Source organism: Gymnoscopelus braueri (genome assembly GCF_963280865.1).
Source record: "Gymnoscopelus braueri genome assembly, chromosome: 12".
NCBI classification, from domain to species: domain Eukaryota; kingdom Metazoa; phylum Chordata; class Actinopteri; order Myctophiformes; family Myctophidae; genus Gymnoscopelus; species Gymnoscopelus braueri.
The window spans coordinates 17,046,534-17,072,227 of NC_137614.1; the positions used below are offsets into that span (position 1 = coordinate 17,046,534).

The 25,694-nt window shown below is 42.9% G+C and overlaps 1 protein-coding gene across 1 annotated transcript in view; it reads right to left on the minus strand.

The window, feature by feature from the left end:
- Positions 1-591: 591 nt before the first annotated feature.
- The window catches only part of pex14 (peroxisomal biogenesis factor 14), a 59,392-nt gene continuing 34,289 nt past the window's right edge, over positions 592-25,694 (minus strand). Inside the window, exons 4-9 of the mRNA XM_080444199.1 lie at positions 25,223-25,339; positions 22,092-22,177; positions 18,092-18,194; positions 12,016-12,113; positions 6,378-6,469; positions 592-2,971 (exon numbers count right to left, since the gene is read on the minus strand). Coding sequence (XP_080300325.1) covers positions 2,461-2,971; positions 6,378-6,469; positions 12,016-12,113; positions 18,092-18,194; positions 22,092-22,177; positions 25,223-25,339 — 1,007 coding nt within the window. The 3' untranslated portion in view covers positions 592-2,460. The remainder of the gene's footprint in view (positions 2,972-6,377; positions 6,470-12,015; positions 12,114-18,091; positions 18,195-22,091; positions 22,178-25,222; positions 25,340-25,694) is intronic.

Genomic DNA, 25,694 nt, shown 5'->3' on the forward strand with positions numbered 1-25,694 from the left:
CTCCTGCACAGACACACAGAGGCGCAGGTGAAAACATAATCTCCACCTCCTGGCCTGTCAGAGCTAATGATAGCTCAGATTCAAGATAAGATTTATTGAACTTCGGACAATTCAGAATAGATGTAGGTTACTATTGCAGGTCTGCTACAACTCTGTTCTTTTAAATCAAAGCTGAAGACCTTTCGGTTTGCTGCAGACAAAACCAAAACATTCTGCATTGTAAATGTATTATTTTTCTGTTATTTTACTTGCTTTTATTTATATTTTTCTATTGCTTCATTACTCTCGTCATAATGTCTTAATGTTTTATGTATATCACTTTGAATTGCTTTGTTGTTGAAATGTGCAATACAAACTTGCTTTGCCTTGCCTATTGCTCAAATCTAAGCTGTCAAAATTAAATGTGATTGATATTAATCAAATTAATCCTCCTAGTTCATGACATCCCATTTATGGTACTTTAAAAATCTCAAGTTTAATTTATACTCCATTGCGCAAGGTGTTGCTTGCCAAAAAGTCAATGCTGAAGTGTTATTCTCAACAACTTATTTGAAATGAATGTGACCAAAACAGCTAGTGATAAATGGGATTTATTACAATTACAGTATATACATTTCTGGTTGATATCAGACAATTATAAGCAGGGTACAGAGACACTTTAGGACCACTTCTTTTCTACTTCACTATTCCCCCTCATCAGCCAAACTCAGTCGTTCATAACCAAATCCAGTTGTAAACAAGAATAAACAGTGAAAAAACATCTCATTTTACAGTATTATGTTCTATTGTCAAGTCATCCTTTACACAGAAAATAGGCGTTTGACAGTGTGCAGGCAGGGTATACTGTGACTACCGTCACACGCAAGTGTTCAATGTGCCTCTAGTTGTAACTGTACTAGAACAGCATAAAATGTCATTAGAGTTCTCCTCAATCGTGGACTCTTTTCTCGTCAGCTGGAGACCGAGTGAGTAATTCAATATGAGCATTCATTTGTTGGTTTCAGTTTCAATCAGGGGGTATTCACTTTTTTTCAACCCCTACCCTCTTCCGCCTCCACACTTTGAGCCAAGACCAGGCACACCAAAAGAGAAAAAAAAAAAGTTCTGCAACTTCCATCTGTGGCAGCGCTCATTGTTTTTACCACAGTTTAATTACAAAATATTGGCGGCGTTTTGCGTAAAGATTGCTCACTGTGGGAGGCCCCTATATAATTTGGACCGGAGGGTTTGTCACGGAATATAATATAATGCAACAGGGCTTTCGGTATTAGATTTCCGCTTTTAGCCTCCTTGACATTTCAAGCTGCATGAACTAATACATCTGTTATTTGTTGATCATTTGATTATTAACATACTTCACAAACCAAATCAGCTGCCCTGCTGGAGACAGAGATGCCGCTGAGCAGACAGCCTGGGCTTTTTCACCAACCCCCCATCCCCCCTGCCCACGCACGCATGCATGCACGCACACTCACACAGGCATACACACACGAAGGCATACACACACACACACACACACACACACACAGACACATACACACACACACACACACAATTCAGCCGTCAGTGAAAAAGAAAGAGTGGGGGAAAAGAAAAACGCATTTATCTGCCACCCCTCCTGCTTTGAGTGTATGAACACAGTCTGTGACACCGGCATGGAACAAAACCCGTCATCACATTCTAATCTCAAATTTCAGGGCTTTTATTTCACCCAAATGCCACTCTGCTGGCCTTGTGAATTATTGACAGACTGACACCAATGCGAAAGGACACATAAAAGAGGCTAAAAGCTCCATGCCCTGGAAGAGCCTGTCCTCTCCTATTGCCGCCAACAGGGAAGACAGGAGCTGTGCTAATGATTCTCTGGAACTTCATGGTGACTCTGAGGCTAGGAAGCACCTCCGTATGACTCCTGACCCAAAACTGTGGTACACAAGCGGGGTTGGAGACGTGCCATGTACTGTACAGCTTCTTTGGTCTGTCACTACTGCTAGCTCCCTGTATTCGCTGTGGCGCTGCCAGAGGCTCAGCAGCATGTGTGGCTGATCAACTCATGAGAGTCGCCTGAGACGATGAGGTACTTGCATACAGGTTCTTGAAAGTAATTTTTTTTTGTGTGAATATTGCTCGTTCATTTCTCGTTCCTGCTGAAATCCCACATTGTGTGTGGCTTTTCACGCTGAAAAGTAAATTGAGGTAAGCTGGGTGTCAACTAGGTTGCTTCACCCCCTTCCCACCTCTGCTCCTTTTTGCTCTTGATTAAAAGGTAATGATAATAAAAATAAAACATTAATTGGGGAGAGAAAATTAAATGAAAAACAAAAACAGAACACAACCCCCCCCCAAACAAACAAACAAAACAAACCGATAACATGAAACTGAGAATGATTCACTCAAGAGGAGCAAAAGTGAAACCAGCGGGCTGAAATGAGAAGCTGTGTCACAGTATTGTTGACAGTTCTAATCCACCTCGCTCTCATTGCTCGCCCCCTCAGGCCTCCTCAGTTTGTCCACCGGCTCGTTGATCTGTCCATCCCCGCCACGGCGGTCCTCCGTCTGCATGCTCAAGAGCTCCCCTTCCTCCACATGGCTTACATCCTCCTCCTCCTCCTCCTCCTCTTCATCACCATCATCATCATCTTCCTGCTCCTCCTCTTGCTCCTTCTTCTCCTCCTCCCCCTGCACCTCCATTCGGACCTGGTCTTTCAGATCCAGGGGGAGCGTGGCTCCCAGGCACAAGCCGCCGGCGTGTCCGTTGATGCCGACGTGGGCGCCGTCGGGGTCCCCCAGGGCGTCCTGGGGGCTGTGGAGACCATCTTTGATGGGGGAGGAGCAGGCAGACTCATTACTTACGGGGGAGATGTCGCTGCTGCTGTGCGTGTGGTTGACGGACGGCGGGCTGGAGGCTGGCTTCAGGGGGATCTGCCACGATGGGATCTTGGGAACAGAGGGCGTGGCAGGGAACTGCCTCCTGTGTGGCAGAGACAGGACAGGAGGACAAACATGGCTAGAATCAGGCCTGATCACAATGTCACCAAAGCAGGGGTCATCAATGTGTCCGTGGCAAATTTTAGATATTCTTTTTGTTTGACATTTAACATTATAATGTTGCCATTTTGATCATAAGACCCAATTACTGAATGTCAGTCTCCAGGTTTTCTCCAGAATATGTATGACACTGATACTGACACTATACTATATGGCACATTAATTAGGAGTCCACTAGGACGGTGCTTCTCTAACTTTTTTAGACCCCCATAACAAATGGAACCAAATGGACCCGTTAGGGTCCATTTGGTTCCATTTGTGCACTCTCAGAGTTACAGACCTGTAAAGGCTATAGCTCTTTATGTGTTTCTGGTAATATTATTGTCCGCTCATTTGTATGTCCATGGCAAAAATAGAATTTTGACAAAAATGTCCACCACAAGCCAGCATGGCGATGACCCCTGCACCAAAGCATTGCTGTGATCAAAGTGCTTGAAAGTACACAGCATATAATCAGCAGTAACTGGGCGTATTGCGGCAAGACAAAGAGCCCCTGTTCAAAGTAAGATGTTCAAATGAGAACAGAACATACATGTCTTTTTGTCCCTAAATTGCCAGATGTTTGTCACACCTGGTAAAGATGGTCTAAAATGTTTTTAATTGCATCCTCTGCAGCGTTTTCAGATCAAAAACTCAAAGCTGTATCTTAAAAGGGATCATTGCCGACGGACTGAATAACAACAGTTTACAGCGGTTTCGGATCATTTGAAGAGAAGGGGAACCAGCTTAGTGACAGATGGTTGTTGTGATTTACCCCATCACCAGAGAAGTAATTGAGGGAGACAGGCAAAAGTGTAGAAAGCAAATGACCTGAAAGGCCTTACTGCTGATTAGGATGTACAAGACAAACAAAACGTGCTCAACCCTACTGTTCTATGGCAATTTTCTGACTTTTGTCAGTTTTCTGACATAAACCATTACTTGAGGCTTCATTAGCAGCAATGATACATAATCATGCATGCTAATGGCTAGTATAAATCAGGATATCCAAAGTAGTGACAGACGGTACCTGACTAGATTGGGCAACCGAGGCGAAAAGAACGGGAAGAATTCTAATACGATTCAATGAGACCTTTGACAACATGACCTCCTTTAAACCTGGCATTAGCATGCATCTTAAAAATGTAGAATTTTATTATGAAGGTGCGTTTCATATTCATACTGTATGTATTCAGCTACAGTATAATACCACCATTACCTACTTACCAATATATACATATTATATCTTTTTGTATTTGTGCCTCTATTCATTCAGGACTGACTACATAAAGGGTCATACCAGGTTGGAAGGTTCAAGGTTCAAATGTATTTGTCAGCAATACCAATTACAGAGTTTGAAGGTTTTGAGATAAAGCAAAAGTGCCGAAGTTGAGATGAATTGGACATGCGCGGAGGAGGGATGAGGGGCATATTGAGAGAAGGATGCTGGAGATGAAGCTGCCAGGCAAGAGGAAGGCCAAAGAGGAGGTTTATGGATGCAGTGAGAGAGGACTGCAGGAGGTTAGAATGACGCTGATGGGTATTAGCCAAAAGAAGAAGAGTATTTGTACCTCTCTTTCGACTAAGAAATTATGTAGTTGCATTTTAACACTTGTGTGCAATTGTGGTTGACAGCATTGATGTACAATAATTGTACTTTAATATGCCATCTATCACAATTGTACACATTTGTAGCACAATTTGTGAGTTATACTCTCAGGAAGGATGGCGTGCTCATGTCATTGGTACACTATACGGCAGGGCTACTCAACTTAAGATGGCTCAGGGGCCACTCAGCAAAATACCAAAAGTCCAAGGGGCCGCCATAAAAATGACGGTCCTATTTTGGATTTTTCGATTTTGTAACGCACAAGAAAATGTACATTTTGACATCATATTCTTTTCACTGTACCAGTTTATTTTGTGTTGTGTGTATGTCCAGTGGCAGACACCTATCCTGGGCGCACGGCAAAGCCGCGCGGCCGTGAAAATTTGGGGGTCAAACCCCCCCAAAAACCCGAAATGCATAGAAAACTATGCATTATACCTGTAACAACTGACGCACCTGTATGTATGTCTGTCTGTTTGTTTTTGAAAAATGTTTTAGCAACCCATATATTTGAACGGAAATGTATATTTTTATCCTGTGCTTAAAAAAAAAAAAAAAAGGTTTTTTTTTTTTGACCATGAGGGGGCCGCCAAGACGCTGCGATCGGGCCGCATGCGGCCCGCGGGCCGCGGGTTGAGTAGCGCTGCTATACGGTATATATATATATATATATATATATATATATATATATATATATATATATATATATATATATATACATATACACACACACACACACACACACACACACACACACACACTCTGCACATTATACCATATATATGTATACGTATATACTGTACGTATGTGTGTGTATATATATACTAGAGGTTTGTGTGTAATGTAACATAATTTTTTTATGTCATAACCCCTTTAAGGTGAATTACAAAAATGATTACAACACCCCCATTGCCTTGTTTCAATTGTTTGAAATGCATACATACTAGAGATGCGCGGATCGCGGTTTTAGCCGTGGTTGCCGCAGTTAACCGCGGTTTGGGTGGATTCGGGTCAATCAAATATAATTATTAATTAATATCGGATAAACCGCGGGTGAAATATTGCGGTAAATAAATTAATGACATCTAATATATCTATCCATAAAATAGCTAAATCTCTGCGTGCTTGTGTGAGTGTGTAGAGCAGCCTCTGTGCGATGCGATCACAAAATGCATTGATTTAGCCTATGGAATGTCGGTGCGTCTTTCTTTTTTTTAAACCGGTGAGTGCGCTCTGTATGTTGGATGACGCATGTATGTTGGATGCCTGTATGTTGGATGCCTGTATGTTGGATGCCGCACGCAGAGTCTGTATGTTCAGCGCAGCAGAGCAGTGCGCTCTGTATGTTCAGATGTTCACATGAGAGGCCATCCGCGCATCTCTAATACATACCGTATATAAGATTAAGAATGTATGCTTACGTTTTCAGAGGGAAATAATAAAGTAACTGTGTTTGGATCTGTCAGGCACATTTTCAATACCAGGCAAATAATTTGTATGTGGATGCAGAAGACTCATTTGAATACAAAGGTTAATAGTAGGCCTATGTCTGTTTATTTGGCACTGGACACAATTGAGTCAAATACATCACGTTAGACATGGCCACCCGGAGGTTGCCTAGCATTGTCCTATTGCTCAGGGATGTGATCAGGAACTTAAAAAACAAACAAAAAAGGAGGAAAACAGTGTCTCCCGTACCCACATTAGATATACAGTAGACGATCTAGGTAGATCTAGTTACCTGCTGAGCAGTAGGCCTTTCAAAGAAGCTATCTCACCCTTCAGCTCTCCAACGGTCTGACTGTCAAGGATACGGTTGGTTGCAGAGGATGCCTGTGAGATGGAGTAAGTGAGATAAAGGTTAACAACTTTCAACCTGGCGCCCCAATTTTGGGAATGTCACTATAGGCAATAAAAAAAAAAATACATATGAAATTAAAATAATTCATAAAAGCTCAAATATATCTAAGTAGATCTGCTATTTTTGCTATTCGTTGTACGACAAATTATATAGGGCTTAAGTGGTCGCGCACGCACGCACGCACACACACACACACACACACACACACACACACACACACACACACACACACACACACACACACACACACACACACACACACACACACACACACACACACACACACACACACACACACACACACACACACACACACACACACACACACACACACACACACACTTTGTTCAGGTAACATGGATGTTTACAGTAGAAGGTTGTGGACATGTTCCGCACTTCTTTCACTGTTTCTTCTGCTTTCACTTACTGTAATTGTAAAATGAGGAAACAATTTGTACAGAAAGAGAAAAAAAAGTTTTGTTTGAGGGTAAACAAAGGTAAACAAATATAGCAGATGCAAATCATAGATACATGATCTTGTGTAGTCATCAGTTACCATAGTACAACTTCACAATAGTCTGCCTATGAGGCTGCATGTTATGACAGAAAGGAAGACAAACAGTCCCAGTACTGTCATCTTTACGGCCATCATTACTCAAAATGGCTACTGAGAGTGAATCATGCCATTTTTACATAATTTTCCATACCGCCTAGGAAAGATTAGGGCAGGCCAGGAGTTTTGGATAATGGCCTCATCTTGAACAATGGTATCATTCATGAGGGCAGACCTTAACTTGGCAGTTTGTTTTGTTCTTTTTGTCTTTTATCAAAGGTGAGTGTTATCATTGCACTTGGCATAGCATGAATTGCTACAGGGGAGCGACGGCTAATTGTCACATCACGCAAAATATTTGAATGGCAAATTGCCGTTGAAAATCCGTCTCTGTGGACTTTTATTTTTCCGGGCAGGGGCATCAATTGTCAGAGGAAAATATAAGCTGATGTGTGTTTTGACGATAAAACGCAGACAAATGCAAAGGTGATGGCAATGACCTTCTTTGTTAGTGTGCAACTCGCGAGCAAACTCTCCGGGAACACAAACGTGTGGCATATTAAGTGGGCAGGCGATTGAAAATCCACACAGAAAACTCCTCAGTTTTAATTTAACTCTGAGAGCATAAAAATGGACCCGCAAGGACCCATAAGAGAACAGGATTTTACTAGCACATTCTGGTAGCGTGTTTTTCTTTCTTTTTTTTTCTTTTTCCAGACGGCTGATGTTCAAGCTGATTGCACCTGCATTCCTCTATCCCCTTCCCTCAGTCTATTCCTGAAGAAAAGTACAAAGCTGGCTGGGAGAGAGCAGGGAGAGGACCAGGGGGAGGTGAGGCAAAGGATGGGGTGGGGGTGGGGGGTTGTTCTCAGGATAAAAGAAAGCTAAAAACTGTAATTAAGACTCTCCTGACTCACCAGAGGCAGCTTGTTAGGAAGCGCAGACCCCCTATCGAGGGGAGAGGGATAACTCGGACTCTATCGCTTGTAATTAAATCTAAGAGAAATTAATTGAATCACATCTGAAAGGGATCAGACTCATTTACAGTGGAACGAAGGAGGGAGGGAGGGAGTGGAAGGAGAGGAGAAGTGAAAGGAGAGAGAATCGCAGAAGAGCCGGCAGGGTGGAGTAGGTGAAAGTATTTGGCTTCTTATCAGCTCCTAAACCTGCCTGATTAAGACAATGTTTTTTAGAGGTGGCGCAATCGAGGCCTGGTGAGGACACTCTTATTACAGCCTTCACCTCATTAGAACCATTCTAATCCCTCCGCCTCCCCAAGGCAGCCACATAATAAGGCTGGAATCTGCCTCACTCTCATTTTACCTTTGGAGGGGGGGGGGGGAATAATTGCTCCGAGCAATTCCAGAAAAAGGGGAGGACATTGAAAACGGTAGTCTACATGGTTACGTCATGAACATGGCGTAACACTTGACATAACATGAAAATGTGGTTTCATAAAGGTTCATAATAGATTTTTTTTTTGTTGATAGATAGCAAAAGATTGCCTTTCTACAAGCTCACATCTCGTTGCCTTGCAATGCGTTGTGAGATTGCAGATTGGCTATTATATCTTATTATATTATACATAATTCATAATATATTTATAATATATTATATATATATTGGCTTTAAGCAGAGGCATGGATCCAGCCGATCCACAGGTTTGGGCAAACAGAAATCAGCCTCACCTTTATAATCCGTTCTTTCTATCTATCTATCTATCTATCTATCTATCTATCTATAGTATAACTTGTTTGAATTCTCATCTATCTCAAGTATTCTAAACATAATACAAAACAAAGATGGCAGCATTTGATAAAAAATATACAATTATTTAGAAGAGTATTTTAATTTTAATATTTTAAAAGAGGATGTTAGCCTAGCCTGTAAGATTGGCAGTAATATCCTTTTTTTTTTACAGTGTAAATCCACAGAGATTCCTGTTAACTGGTGTAATAGCATTGTAACTAATATGTCTCGGGTGGTTGCCTGGATATGATAGGGGTCAGACCCTTTCGGCTGCTTAACTAAGCGCTTCAGGGAAAAATAAATAAATAAATATATATTACAAGCACAAAAAAAGAGCCTCAACTCCAGCAGCACCCAAGGACGGCAACGCACATCCAGCTAAATGAAGATAAATGCCTATGGACCATTAGCAACAAGATAAGATCTTTAACAAGCCTTGTTTAAGAGTGTCTGAAGGCAAATTAATTCACAGTTACTCTGCCGGCAGACAGTGTGCTTTTGTGTAATGCATGTATATTTATGATAGAATTAGTTTCAAAAGGAAATTCCCAGAGGAGCATTTTTGAGTGGAAAACACTGGTACAGTGCAATTGATTTCAGTCTATTTATGCACTTTCCCACTGGCAGTTCATCTCGCGCAAGCAAAGAGAGGCGGGTTTCTAATCTTCTATGTGCATCCACTAATAAAGAGAACTATCAAGCAGTTGCGACGGCGGGGCAAACACTGTTAACTGGCAGATTTGTAATGATAATGGAGCAGAAATAGACTAGGCTGTTTAACATTAGAGACGAATCAGCCCGAAGCAAATTCATCCTTTAGCCAGCCATTTAACATTTAACAGCAGTGGTAAGAAGCAGCTACACGATAATACTCTTAAAGAAGTCATGATTACAGAGAAAAATGGCAAAAGAGTCAATTTGTCCCAGCCCCTGGAGCCTTATACGCACTGTGTGCGTGTGTGTGTGTGTGTGCAAATGCAAGTCAGGCTGACTCTCTAAACTGACTTCCATAACGAGGTCCCCAGCTTGGGGACACTGTACGCACACAGCAATTCAGTGGTTTCCTAACTATAAGAAATGTTTACTTAGCAGCCGAGGGAACAGAAGTCTCCATGTGTTTTGGGTTAAAGGCACATTTCCGCGTTGAGAGGTGTAATTGCCAAGCAGCGTGGCGCACTTCGAGCGATGCGGCGAGGCAAACCAGAAAGCCACGAACGACGAATGATAAGCAGCTCCACGGCTCCAACATGTGTTTCTAATCACGCGCCCCGGGACCTGAAAACAATTTCCCAATTTCCCCTATGGCCCGAGACAACAGAGGGACCTTACGCTGCCTCACAAGGAAAATTTAAGATCCAACACTATAGCTATAAAGCAGAGTTTATGATTTGTTTAATGGGTGTTTTGATGTGAAATATACTTTTTATACACTGCCGCCGTCCAACAAGGCACTCATGGCAAATGAAGTAGACACTTTTTAATCCAATCTGTGTATCGTGATGAAGAATGAAAAGAAAAACATCCTTCGTTGCTCCGTGCCTTAGAGGTAGCTCATTGTTTAAAGTGGGCCTTGTTGCTTGGCTGAGCGTGAACCTTCAGCATGTTCCGTTTTAAGTCTACGTGGGTTCAATTAGGGCGTTGTTCCCACGCAGACACACACACTCACACACAGCTGATGTATGCCGACACTCCTTTCAAGTCAGTTTAGAGGAACTGTGTGCCGTGTGGGGGAGAACAGCCTAAACGGCGCAAAATGAGCTATGAGTCGTCAGTTTTTGATGAACCTCATCCAGGAGAGAGATTCATATTTTTCTTCCCCGTTTGGGCCAAAGCAGATGTGTTCACATATGTTTTCCTGCAGGATCCAGATGCTATACTCAAACACCCATGTGCTTAACAAGCTGTGGACATAAAACATTGTCTAAGATAGACTCTTTTCCAAAGCACTTTTTTAGGGCCCAGGAGCATAAAGCGATTTATGACTGCTGTTATAAAAAGCAAGCAACATTTCATCCTCTCACTTAAGTTGAGCAGCATTTGATGTGGTGCATTTTAAGACAAGTCCCCTGGACCTAAACTGTTATAATCCTGAGCAGATTATGAACAAGGCCAATAAAAATCAAGGTGAGGATGAGCAGTATTATGACTGAAAATGATGATGCCATGATAAGATGCACCATATTGTTTTTGATGGTGTATAATAAGGCTGTCTATCTTAGCTGGTTATGGGTGATGCAGGAGTTTCCAATACAATTCAAAGAAGCCTGTGGGTGTACTATAGTTAATGGGGGGATTTGACCTAACGACCTTCCTGTTAACGAAACGTTTCGAAACTCATGAATACTCAGGGTGAACAACAGTTCAAACAACAGATCTTAACACGTTTATAATTAAGGCCAGTGTATATGTTTTCACCAGTTTCCAGGGCAATTAATTTTTTTTATGGATAATTGAGTACAAAGCAAAAAACTATATTTGTTTTTGTGTAGCCAAAACCAAGCCCCCAGAACCCAGAGGTAGCAGTGAAGCGCATTGGACATGCTGGCCATTCATAGGTACTGCAGCTTAAAACGACTGGGGCCACTAACATGTAGCCTGGTTCCAGACGAATCTGCCATTGCGAGAAATAAAATGTTCCTTGGCAGATTAGGTCTGGCCTTTCTCAATACAGATTTTATGTCTCTCCCTCCGAAGTTGTGAGGGACCAATCAGAGCCCAGTATGCAAATGTGGGGCGGGTTTATCACCAGAGGCATTTTTTTTATTTGCCCCTCGGAAATGCAGGTTCCACACAGAGATTCCAGACTAATATCTACGCAGTGATATTAGTCTGGCCATGCCAGGCTCACTAACATGAACGAGCGAAAACGGTTTCGACCAATGGGCTCGACTCACGAGCTTGCGCACGGGGCTGCGCACTGAGGTGACGCAAAACGCATCACCTCCGTGACGCAAAACGTGTCACAGAAGCCCCAAATAGGCCCGCCCGTCACATTTCCCAACCCGGAAGAAGGGGTGATTTAGGAGTATGCGCTGGGTGAGCAACTCAATGCAAGTGGATGGGCGGGGATTTCCGGTGCCCTCTCTATTATTTTTAACTCCATGAGCCAAACAGGCAGAATCCTAAAGAAGTACAGCTAGTAGCTTCTGATCCCTGGGAACTGTGAGGTAATGAGAAGAGGGTGCCGAGTTGATGATGAGGTGTTATTGTTGTTACCTCTGCTGTAGTCAGTTCCTGGGACAACTCTCGAATCCTCTGCTGCTGCTGGACCAGGAGCTCCTGGATCGCAGCCAGGGTCTGCTGGAGCTGGTTCACTGTGGACACACACACACACACGCACGCACACACACACACGTTGGATTTCATTAGTTATGAGTACTTCCATAGAATAAAAGTAATCGACATCCCCAAACTCTAACTCTAACCCACAACTCTACATTTCCATTGAATAAAAGTAATCGACACCCCAAAACTAACCCTAACCCACAACACTACACGCTTGCCTAACCTTTAGCGTTTATCCAAACCTAAGTATAACATCTAGACCCGATGCCTAACCCCAAAATACATCCTCCCACAGTGAGGACCCGGCACAATGTCCGCACAACTTTTCATACTCTTCCTACATACATCATGTACAGTATATCCTAAAAATGCTGGAAAGCACACGCGCGCGCGCGCGCGCACACACACACACACACACACACACACACACACACACACACACACACACACACACACACACACACACACACACACACACACACACACACACACACACACACACACACACACACACACACACACACACACACACACACACACACACACACACACACTTCTTCAGTCGCAACAATGTTAGACTGCCAACTTCACAGTAAACTATCTTTTGTCAAATACTTTGACACAAATTCCCACAAAAAGTGCCTCATGTTCCTCTGTGACCCAAGAGTGTGATCCTATCTCCAACATCTTTGTCCTCCACATATAAATAATAAATAAATAAAAGATTGAATACCTACTACTCTTCTCTTAATATCATGTTTTCCTGCCCCTTCAGAGATCAGTTCTGATGTTTGAACTCCTTACTCTCGCAGTTGTTGATTATTTGGAAATGAAGGCTCGTGATACACCTGCACTTGTTCCAAGTGTTATAGGAGCATCAGCTGAATGTCTGTCTAAAATGAATGAAATCCACATGCAGCAGGATTAAAAATATTTATTTCTGACCTAAGGTCTAAATGGGAAACAGAACACTTTAGAAGTGTTGGAGTTAGTTTCATGTCATTGATCAAAGCTATCCTCCAAGAATTGTAATCAAAGCTAATAACCAGTAACTTCAGTCTGAGCTTTTTGGTCACAGAAGCGTTGGAGGGGTGGGGGGCTATTTTTGAGCATAGGATGGAGATATTAATCTTTAGTGTCTGAACTTAAATCAAATAACAGTCTCTAACCTTCCATTATCCATCCAGACACTGCCTTCTAATGCATCTTAAGTCCTTAAACGATCAACAAAGGGAAAAACAAAGGCTCTCATTTGGGAGGAGGCTGCCAGACAAAATGTCCCTCCTAATCCCAATAAATATTGCTCTTTTTCCATTGACTTTGAAGATTGAATTAGTTCAAGTGTTGGTGTTGGAAGAGGGTGTATGATTTCAAATAACACCGGGCACAGTTTGTTGCCCCCTGCTTCCAGTCACACGCGTATTACCAAACAATGCATTAAGTTTCCCCGAGCTGATTGTATTACAGAAAACCAATAAACATTCATATAAATCATGGGCGTGTAAAGTGTTAAATCAAGCCTAATAGGATTAACATCAACATATATTGTGGCGGTCCACTGCTGCGGGTGTTGGCCCCAATGGTTAAAAGCCTGCAACCGACTGGATGGGATGAGAGGAACCCCTCCTTCTCCGATTAACCTGAGTGCAGGACAAAGGCTGGAGCAGGGATTGGAGACTAATGTTTCATTTTAAACACCAACGCAGAGATAATATTTGATCTTTCAAAGGTAATATCTTGAAGCTACACCTGTGTTTAAATGGGTGGAGTTGTATCAATATGGGTGTGGTGCTGAAATGTTTGATCTTTTCATGCTGCTTACGTCGTGCTAAATCTTAGTGAATATGAGTTTGGGCATGGTTGTTGGCTGTGCTAAAACAGTGCAAATGCAAAAATTCACTCATGAAACGTGTTGCCCTGAGCTCCAAAATGCGGCCAGCGTTTACTGTTTGGTGAGGGCGGGCGATGAAACCAAAACCCCTGACCGACCCCGTTTAAGAAGGTGTTACTGACACAGGGCGTGCACACTACACCAAAAGTTACCCTATTAGTCTCAATTGGTGCTTACACTATACCACAGCTCAACATTTCCAGATGTGTGGGTCAATTTGCCAGCCTGGGATGCGGTACTTGCTGAATTACCATTGGCATCGAGTTGTAAACCAGGTTACAGCTTTAGCCAAAACTGTTTACTGCTCAGCTCTTTCCAAGTGCATCCACAAAGTTTTCTTTGTACTGCAGAGACACAAAAATGCACAGCGTCTTACCTTTGGCTATCACAGCTATGAAGCCAAGAATAATGAGGCCAGTGGCTTTGGCCAGGCATGAATCAGAAGGAGACTTCGTAACACTGGCAGGTGTGTGTGTGTGTGTGTGTGTGTGTGTGTGTGTGTGTGTGTGTGTGTGTGTGTGTGTGTGTGTGTGTGTGTGTGTGTGTGTGCGTATTTTGTGACAGTGAGAATCGGAGACAAGCTGAGGAGTGAGGCTCGCAGCTGCTGCGAGGTGGGCCCACATTGTGTATTCAGTAAATTATTCAGTAAATACCTCCATATAATGTACACTACATATGTCCAGGCCTGTGTCTGCCTTTAATGGCCAGCTGGTCACCAATATGGCTCCCACCACCAAAGAGTGCCCAAACAGCCGCACAATTCCATTACAGCCCGGGTGTGCTGAAGTGCTTCCAAGATCCATTCATTAATTGTCCGTGTGAAGTTGTAGGGAAATCATAATGGGAGTCAAACCCCCCCACTTTGGAGCTGGAGCGAGAGAGAGAGAGACAGAGGGGGTAGAGAGAGAGAGAGAGAGAGAGAGAGAGAGAGAGAGAGAGAGAGAGAGAGAGAGAGAGAGAGAGAGAGAGAGAGAGAGAGAGAGAGAGAGAGAGAGATAGAGAGAGAAGGGGGGGGGACTAATGCAGCCCCCATTCAAAAGGATACATCACTTCATTGCGCCCAGCACTAGAGAAATACATGAACTTTAACAAAAGGGGAGTTCAAGCAATTGGCAGCAGCCAGGCGGTTGGTCGCTATTACTCAGTGCAGTGAGGAAAGAGAGAAGAGAGAAAGGGAGAAAGAAAGAGCGAGACAGAGAGAGGAGGAGAAAGAGCAAGAGAGAGAGAACACACAGGGGAAGAAAACACTCAGTGTAATTGTAACCCCTCTCCACAACTGTTAACTACAACAGTCATTAACTACAATAGCAGCTTGGCTACTGCAGTCATAGCAAATTAGTTCCTCACACCGACTAAAGGAAAGACCCTGGGTTTTCAGTCAGAACAGTGTCAGGGTGTCAACCTCTTTCTTTGGTCATAAACTTAAACTCATCTCTTAAAAAAGTACCTCACATCCTCTTCCTCCAAGTTCTTCCACTCCCTGAAACATGTCCCTATATTTATATATATATAACCTAAAACTCCTTCTCTCCCTTCTCTTTGCTTATGTACTGTACCATAATCCCGGGACACAGTTCTCACCTCTACATTAATTTATTAACACAAAAGTCTGCCTTTTTTATTGGATCGTCAGGGGATAACATTCCCTATACCACAAAAGAGACAAAGCAAGAGGAGTGTGTGTTGCAATATATTTATCCATTGGCAACTCTTATTCTACAATTTTAGGATGATATAATCTACCTACTTTGATATACCAAACTACAACATATAGAACATTGTATATTATATTATATTATATTACATTATATTATATTGAGTTTCTAGCTTCTTTTTGCTTAATTCATACTTTGAGTAAACAATGTAAATAATTTGTAAACGCGTCAATGACATGCATATTTTATGACTGCATATTCTTTTTTATAAACTAATCAATTACGTTTCTATAGTGCTGCTTTCAGTGTAGTGCTCCAGCCTCACAGCATCAAATTCCTCGGATGTGCAAACATTCCTGGCCAAAAAAAGGGAACTCTATCTTCTCTGAAGCCACATTTTTGGGTGACACATTGTGAGCTTATAGATCGGCTATTTTCGGCTCGCAGCTATGTATAAATCAAGCATTACACTTCTAGTCTTCACAACTGGCTACTTGCAATGATGGGGATCTATGAATTGAAGCGTATTCCATGACTTCTTGTAAGGGTCTCTGAATATTAGCATCAGCAAAATACATAAATTGTAAAAATGTCCAACAAATATAATGCAGTATATTTATCTTTAGAATCCTACCCACTCTCCCTGCAGTGAGCATAGAAATCCGGTCTATTATCAATAAACAAAACAAGGGTTGTGTTGGCAGAACTCCAAATAAAAAGGGAAAAAGTACAATGAATAGGTGGTAAGGCAGCCAGAGGAAACGTGATTTGCATGGTCGAGGCAAAATGTCCATAAAAGAGAGCATATTTGTTAATCAGATTTCGAGTGGTGCACCTTGCACGCGATCTCACAGAGTTGTTGCCCTCAGCCTACCTAACTCGCCCGGAGTATAATAGGACGAGTGTGATCTGATGAAGTGCCACAAGTGCTTCATTTGCTTCAGTTCAACACTGAAGGGAAAACAACACAATGGGTTTTGTAGTAGCTGATGATGAGATATTGTTGCTGATAAGTGGTACAGCGTGGCCTGAATTACACACTTACATTGGTTCCTTTTAATCCGATCAACCCAACTTGTCATTTCTACCTTATTTTACTTTTATCCACACTGCCGAGGAGACTTTCACTCCCTGCAATGTTTCTACCGGGCTGTATTGCACTGTATGTGCATGTGACAATAACACACCTTGAACCATGATTGTGATTTACATGTATGTTGATGTGTCAAGCCTGGAATAACAAGGGAAAAGCCTTAACATTTTCACTTTGAGCCGACGCTTTAATGGAAAAACGACTTTCAACAAATGCAACGAAAAATAAGTTAGAATTTGCAGATCATCTATCTATATTACAAAGAACATTACAGTGAAGTAGATGGTCAAACCCATGGTGCTCAGAACAGTTTATGATTCATAGAGGACAAGAGATCAGAGAAAAGGTGGTGGTTGACAAGAAGTATTGCATGAAGCTCAAAGTGTAATATCTCCCCTGCCCAAGCAGGCTTTCAAGCTGTAGAAAATTTGGCACTTGTGCGGGACACAGTTTTGAATCCTGGTAGGACATAAATCTTACAGATTACAGCTTTAATCACACATATTTTATGTGTGATATCTTATATATATATGTTTTTTTTTTGCCCTATTTCAGTGTCTCTTATGGGAAGGCCTTTCTACAGCGTGAGGCATTTTAAAACGGTGACTCGTCTCTCTTCGGGTGAAAGCGGACACAAGCTGAACACCATCACTAATGAGAGCAAACTTTCTCCCTCTCTCTCTCTCGCTCTCTCTCATTTACGCCTCCCAGGATGTTTAATTACATTGACGAAGAGCTAGGAATGCATCTCCCTCTCTCCCCTCTTCTCTCCCTCCCTCCATCCCTCGCCCGCCGTCTGACAGCCAGGTTGAGAATCCTCACCTGTCCGACATGGGAGCCGCACCTGTCACTGCGCACTTAATCACACTGGGCCTAGCGCTGAGCTCAGACACCACGCCATACACACACAAACATGCACGCACACCTGCACGCACGCAAGCACACGCACACAAGCACACACACACACACACACTTGCATGCACACAACAAAATTAAAATGAACTTTCTCGCCACCAAGGGGAAGGAGGGTGGATGATGATGGTGGAGGGGTTGGTGCGGGAAGAGAGGGATGGATGGGGGGGAGGGAGAGAGGACAGGGGGGTGGAGGGGTGGGGGGAGGGTGCGAGGGAGGGGGGGGGAGAAAAGTTGTCATTTCCCAACCCCTCATTAATATTCCGAGGTTAAGAGCTTTTCAGCGAAACGTAATTAATTGAGCCCGAGCCTGACAGTAAACAAGCAATTTCAAATTAAAGCGAAATGACAGCAGCGTCATTTGTTAAAAAACGTGCAGGGCCCCCCGATTTTGGCGACAGATAAATGAAGGAAAATGTTAAGGAGGGAGAAAGTGATGAAGATATTAATCTTCACCTGTCTGTGTCAGTGTGCCACTCATCGCCGCAATGTTGCTCTCCATCCTCTGCAGATGCTTCTTGTCTTCTCGGCTGCCCATAATGAGGGGAAGGATGTATTTCTGCAATTAAAAACATGACACGCCATTACACTTCTCTCCACTGGGAAGGGACAGACAGAGGAGGAGAACAGAGGCAGGGCACCTGGGTTTGACAGTGCAGGGTCAGGGACCATGTTTTTATTGGACGGGGGCCTCGATCACCAAAATGATAATGTGCCTGCATCGTTAGTGCTTTACGGCAGCTGGACGTGTGAGACTGATAGAACAGAGGAAGACATGGGACAAACAGAAGTCCAGGCTGGGACAGTGAAGGACAAATACATACAGTAGGGCTACCCTCAGCAGAATAACCAAATGTGATCATTAACAAGGAAAATGGTCCCCTGAATTGCGAGACGGTGTCAGCTTGTTTGTCAGCACTCTGCATTCGAGTAAACAGGAGTGATGTGTGTACCTCACAGCCAAATGAGGATCTTTGTGGTCCAGGGTGACTGTTATCCAGATGACAAGCCTGCGAGTGCACGACGGAATCGTGTCCATGTGTGTGCATGGAGCTGAGCTCAGCACATAAAACCACACCTCACGTGGTCCTGAAGGACCTCTGTGGGGCTCTGTTTCAAAATCTTAAGACTTTGTGGTTTGTGCATTTTTGCTAAATTAAATTTTTTTTTTTATAAAATAAATTCTCTTCTGCCCCTCACAACACATGTTACAGTTCTGAAGCTCTCTGCTGTCGCTGCTGACCCCAGCCGGGTTTTCTCTCCAACTTAGGTGGCGGCTGGTGACACCGGTGCGAGTAATAAACACTTTTTAGAGGAAAAAAGATTAAATGAGTGTCAACACATAGTAATTAATAAGTGGGCTGCTGGGAGTGTGGTGTTTACAAGGCGCTCCATAGCATAAATAAAGTATGGGCAGAAGCCGGGGCATATGGTGCGACTGGCGCTGCACTCCGGTGACATGACAGCAGCCGGTGCTGTGCCCGCCAGGGAATACCACCTCCCAGGTTACCAGCGGCTGGCTGGCCCTGCTGCAAACAGGGACCAGTGGACAGCAAGCGTGTGTGTGTCTCTATATGTGTGAGCATGTTGGACAGTGAGAGAGACAAAAGAGGGAGTGAGAAAACGGAGAGAAAGAAGGTGGAACAGAGTGGACAGCGGGGAGTATGATGGAGATAGAAATTGGTTAGTGATAGACGTACTGTTGTACACTACAGTATTGGCCAACACAGCAGCTATTTTGGTCTTACTTTATACTCTTCATACTTAATACCCATTCCAAGCAGGGCTTACGTTAGCATTTGATGTTCCTTTTGCCATTTATTTTTTTGTCTTATGACAAAAACTGGAAAATGTCATTTCCTCCAGACATTTAGAATGGTAAAAAACACATTGGATATGTCCCGTCTGTCAGCTACGCTCATTATTGTGCAGAAGATGTTCTAATATCAAAACTCAAAACAGCTTCTTTTGTTGAGAAAACATGACCCACCTTCACGCAAACCAAATGCACGATTTTAATGTCATTCTTGCGCACGGGCTCATTGGCCTTGTGGTTAGAGTGTCCTCCCTGGTTAGAGTGTCCACCCCGAACCGGCCGGGTCACACTAAAGACTCTGAAAAATGGAACCCATGGTGCCTCCCTACTTGGCACTCAGCATGAAGGGTTGGATTGGGGGTAAGTGCGACATACCAGCATCATGTCCAGGGGGTGTACTTGTACATCAAGCTGCCTCACGCTACAGTAACAGGAGATAGGCCCCTGCCCTATGGGCCTCATGGCTCGGCAAGGCTTACTTATGCACGGTGAAGCTGTTTAATGTATTTATCAATTAGTGTTCCTTTATTTTCAAACAGTTTTCAGTACAGATTATAATACTATGTTGTGACATATATTGTTAGACTGCATCATTAAATGCACCTGCTAGTCATTCATGCTTTGAAAATAGATATGGCCATTTCCTTTACAGTATATGTCTGGAAACTGTAATCATTCTGGACATTCTGGCTGGCAGTTTAAAATTCTGTACCCAAGCATGAAGTAAGACCAAAATGGCCACCATGTGGTTATGGTCAATATGGGGCTGTTTTCCACCCTATAAGTAAGGCCAAAACGTGAATATGGTCAAAAGAGAAGTGGAAAGAGACATAAAGAGAGATTGCAATGAATGGGGGCATGGGGGAGAGGAATGTAGGAGACCTAAATGTGTCACGTACGGCCCAGTGGCAGGCTATAGACATAGACGTAGAAATAATGGGACATCTTAGGAGATGGCAAAACATCCCATGGGGTCATATAGTACAAATATATACTGTATGCATACACGATATGCATATGCAACATCGAGGTACACGCTTGCGCGCACACATACACACACAGTGAGTGTACTATAAAAGGTCTGCTGTCCGGGGGAAAGAGCTACTGCAAAAAGTGCCGTCCTCCTCTAAAATGAGAGTAATAGTTTCCACATGCCACTCAGAGGCCTGCTAACAGCCACTGAGGGATTAATGTCACTGAGGGACAAGGGGCCTCCCGAGCTCATGTTCAAGGGCTGCTAAGCCCGATAAAAAACCCACTGTGATTATTTTTAGACAGCAGGATATCAGAAGAGGCTTGTGTGCTGCATTAGCAACTTTATTATATATAATTTTTTCCCCCCTAAGAAAAAAAAGATATATACATCAAGAAGAGGGAGGGGAAAATTAACAAAAAAAATAAATAAATAACAGGGGGTCCAAATGAGATCATGCTCTGATGTAAACCAGAGTAAATTTAACAACGAGACCAGAGTGATGTTGTATGGAGGTGCTATAACTCATGATCGAGTGACGTACCCACAAAGCCCACCAATATAAAAGTAATATCAGGGACAGACGGTGCTGACAGTTCTAAATGTACAGTGAATGAGAAATATCAATAGTTAGAGTATAATGAAAACTGTACAAGACTGAAGTCTACTGAGGAGTGCTCTCTGAGGGCCAGCAGAAGCGTGGTGTAACCCAGAGCCGTTGAAAAGAGAGAATTACGACACTCTTTGATCTCACCACAAAGCGTTCATGTGGTTCACGTATCGCGTGTGCTTCATCAACACCCATTATGAGGATTAAATATTTTGAACTAAACAGTCGTGTTTGGAACTACTGGTCGCCCGATGGCAAGTATTACTTCCGCATTCTTCTTGTTCCAAATCAACTGTATGTTGAGTTTGGCAATAAATGATTGAAGATTGAGTATTAAATGAATATTCTCCGTTTAAAACGGAAGTCTGTGTCGTAACTCTCTCTCTCAATAGCTCTGGTGTAACCCAGTGGAGTCATATTGAGGGGGTACTCTCTGAGGGCCAATGGAAGCATGGCAGTGGTGTGTTCTAGATTTTTTGGAGGGTATACTGTAACAATTCCCCCCCAGTTCCTCCCACACGCACGGCACGCACACGCGTATAATTAATTAATGAAAAAAAATGCGCGCACTCCGCACGCGTTTCTGCCCCGCACAAACTCGGCCAGGCCCACTCAGGCGCAGTTTCACAGTAACACTGAGTACACTTACAATATGCTTTGTACTGATTTTCTGCTGTTTCTAATGTTAATCACCCTGTAACTCAACCACTTTGGTAAATTACCCATTTTGTTGAGAAACACTACATTTCACCGTGCTTAAAATGTGAAATGTAGTGTTTCTCAACAAAATGGGTAATTTACCAAAGTGGCTTGCCGTGTTGCCACATTATAGGCGATTCTTCAAAAAGATCTATAAGCTCACACCGCATCGACGCACTGTGAGCTTGTAGATTGTCCGTTTCTGTTGCAAAACCATCGTACGATGAACTACAAAATAAGGCAACACTGCATTCTTTCATATCGTAATATTCTGAATGAAGTCAGAATATTATTTTAAGCTTGATGACAATTTTGGAACCCAGTGCAGAATGAGTGGAGAACAAGTTATGTAACCTACCCTGTATAGATGATGCAAGCCAAAGGCCATGCCCACCATGATGATGGTGAGGGCCCCATAGTCTCTCCATCTGTAGCCTGTGGGACCTGGACAGGAGACAGGGAGAATGAATGTGATGTCCAATTTGTTCTTGTACAGTACTAATCTGCATTTATGTTTCATTACTACAACAGGTATTTATTAGGCAGATTTTGCTTTATTATTGAGATAAGATTGTTGCAGAGAGACAGGACGTTGGGAAATAAGATGGAAAATTGTGTAAATACATTGTAAATTATTTTAATTAATTAAGTGTGTGTGTGTGTGTGTGTGTGTGTGTGTGTATGTGTATATATATATATATATATATATATATATATATACACACACACTTTCATTTTTTGTCTGATTGTTCAGAATCGACAGTGGTGGACCAAGTACTCAACACCAGTATTTGAGTCAAAGTATAGATACTCCTGGTCAAATATTACTCAACTCAACAAAGTAAAAAAAAAATTCTTTCCTTTTGATTATCAATGCATTGCTGTATTGGGGGGGGAAAGGTACAGTACTGTCCTGTCCAGTCCAGTGTCCACCACTGGGAATCAAACTCTGTCCATCTGACAACCATGTGACACAACCATGGAAACAAGTCCCCAGGACTTTTTTGTGTTATCCTTTTAGCCTAAATGTCTGTCTAAATAAAGTAATCAATCAATCAATCAATCGACAGACCATGCGGTCATCCACCAGCTCCCGAATACTGCAGAATATGTTGAGTTTGAATTGACTTTGTTGAATGTTTCAATGCCTAGAACGAGTAAGTGATTTTTACAAAAAAATTGCTCCTGTGGTTTAGCAAACCTGCAGAAAAAGAGGAACTTCTAAAAAAGCTGCAGCCGTAATCCAGAATGGTGACAATACCACCATCAAATATATACCGTCATTTGCAACAAACACCAGTGATGTTATCCGACAGATAAATATCATAAAATGTACATTGTTTAGAGAACTAACTGCCACACTCCATAGACACAAGGCACTTCTTTGTGTTTTTACGACACTGCACTGCAGGAAATCTACACATTAAAATGTATTTGCAGAGAATAAGCAAACAAGCACTGAAAGTCCTGTTCTTACAGAACACATGCCTTTGTCCTGTGCTTCTTTTGGAGAGGGAACAAGCAGAATCTACGTATTCCATAAATCCTCAAGAACCAGATTGGGCGGAAAGGTGAGTGAGTGCATGTTTATAAGTGGATTGTGTCGCTGAGTGACAGACAGTGTGCTAAATGTGTCATTGTGTGAGCTGTCTTCTGGGTGGGCCAACTGTCAGTCAAGGTGGAATTTTCCCCACACATATGAGACGCATTCAACTGAAAATGTCACTAAATAGCAAACAGTTCAGTGTAGAGGAAAATGTAAGAGTTTTTCTTATGTTGACTCCAAGGGCCCCAAATGAATGGGAAATAATTATTAGACTTGGCCATTAACTACTTAAACCCTATATACTTCATTGTACATCAAATAGTGAAAATTGCCAATATGCAAGCTCACAGCGTGTCGCATTGCGAGCTTGTAGATCTGCTATTTTTGCCAAACATTTGCCTATTTCACAGAATGTGAAATCTATTTTTGTTTCCTATGATGACATTCCCAGAGTTAAAGGCTAAAGGTCAAAGTGCACCATTTCTTATTATGATTCTGTTTTTCTATAGGAGGTATGCATTACAATAACAGACACGTTTACCATACGCCTGATTTATACTTTGTCGACCGACGGTGTCGCGCATGGAAAAGAGCCGATCTACAAGCTCGCAACGTGCAAACACTGCCGTATGATGGAGTATAAATTAAGCATTACAGTACATTTTCAAGGTGCAAGCAATATGACTCTCCTCGCTCAAGGGCACATAACAACCCCAGCCAATGCACTTGGGTACGAACCCACAACCTTTCCCAATGAAAATCCTAAATCATCCTGCATTGTCCACATAAATTTGGGTCTTCATCAACATCACGGCCACGATAGATCGTCACCTATCCCTATCCTATAGAATACGGTGCTTCTGCAAGCCCTGGGAGTCCTTGGGGTAGGTGCTTGACCCTGAACAAGCCTCGCCTGTATCACCAGGGGTCTTTTACTTGCTCTCCCCCTTGCAGGACCTTCCATCCTTCCTCTATCTTTCCCTCTTCCACTTCCACATCTTCCCGTTTTTTTTATTTGGTCACTTAAGCCATGGAGCTGTGGTCTCCATCCCCCGTTTTTCCAATCTCCTCTCAAATTTATTGGGTTCAGTGGAGGCCTTCCTGTCCTTCCGCTGCGTGGAAATAGAGATCAGAGTATCCATTACTCCGACAGAGATGGATGCGGGTCCCCGTGCACTGTCCCCATAACAAGGACATCAAAGGGAGGTAGCCCCCTCTTTTCGGCGTGACCCCCCGTACAAGACTCCCCGCTCTCACCTCATTATGCAGCTCCCTTATAGCCGTTTTGATATAAAACCCCCCACTATGGACAGAGAGGCGCGAGTGTCTCTAACTACATGGCCATCCCATCAACATCACTTTCATTACAAAACATGAGATGCCGGGGGAGTCAAGGACAGTGTGGTAATAAATGAGGGTGGAATACATCTGGAATCATTGTCATACGGGTTAAGCATTATGCGGACTTCATTCTGCATTGGTAAATCAGTGGACAGCGCTTATAACCTACTGAGGTAATAAAGATACAGGTTGCAGTGTGAGGTCTTGCCAGGGTGAAACCCCTTGGAAACGGACTGTGAGGGGTGATTGCACAAGATGGAGCCATGACAGTGTCATGTTCACTATATTTGAACAGGATGCTTGCTAAACGATTCCCGATCTATAGGCACGTGTTGGATTATGCAGGACTGTTACATTTTGTAAAGGTTTAGCCATTTGGAGAGCTGATGACAATTCTGTTCATTGTATTTAAAACATTTAGCGGGCTAAGCAGTGAAGAGTCTGTATTTCACTTCATTTATGTCAAGCAAGTTTCAAAGTATAGACAGACATAATTAAAGGTAGATGAGAAAATAACACATTTGATAGTATGCATGAATGCGATAATCATGTACATGTAATGAGCATCAAAGAGAAGATGGTTTGTGAATGTATGGTCTCACTGTGTGCCAGTTGGTGGGCGAGGAGTGGATGCGGGGGTCCCACAGGGACAAGTGCAAGGATCTCCTCTGTGCTGCCGGAACGCTGGATGGCCAACTCAACTTCCTCATCAGTCAACCCTGAAAACAGGAGACACACACCTTCAGTACCACTAGCATGGAGTGGACAATGACTGTCTGCTCACTCCTGTGTCACTGGAGATGGCTGCTGGAGGCGTGGTGGGGAATGAAAGCAATGGCTCCTGGCCCGTCATAATATTTGTGCTATAACATTTCCCATGACCCCCCCCCACCACCCCCAAATCTTCAAAGTACAATTCTGGGAAGCTGTGACCAAAACAGATCTTTGTTTCATGTCCCAGACTTCTTCAAAAAATGTGTCAGTTCTTCAATTCTATGGTGAACTACTAAGTGGTGGAGATCCATCTAAGAATGATCTCACAATGGAAACTGAAGCACGTGAGCCTATTAGCTG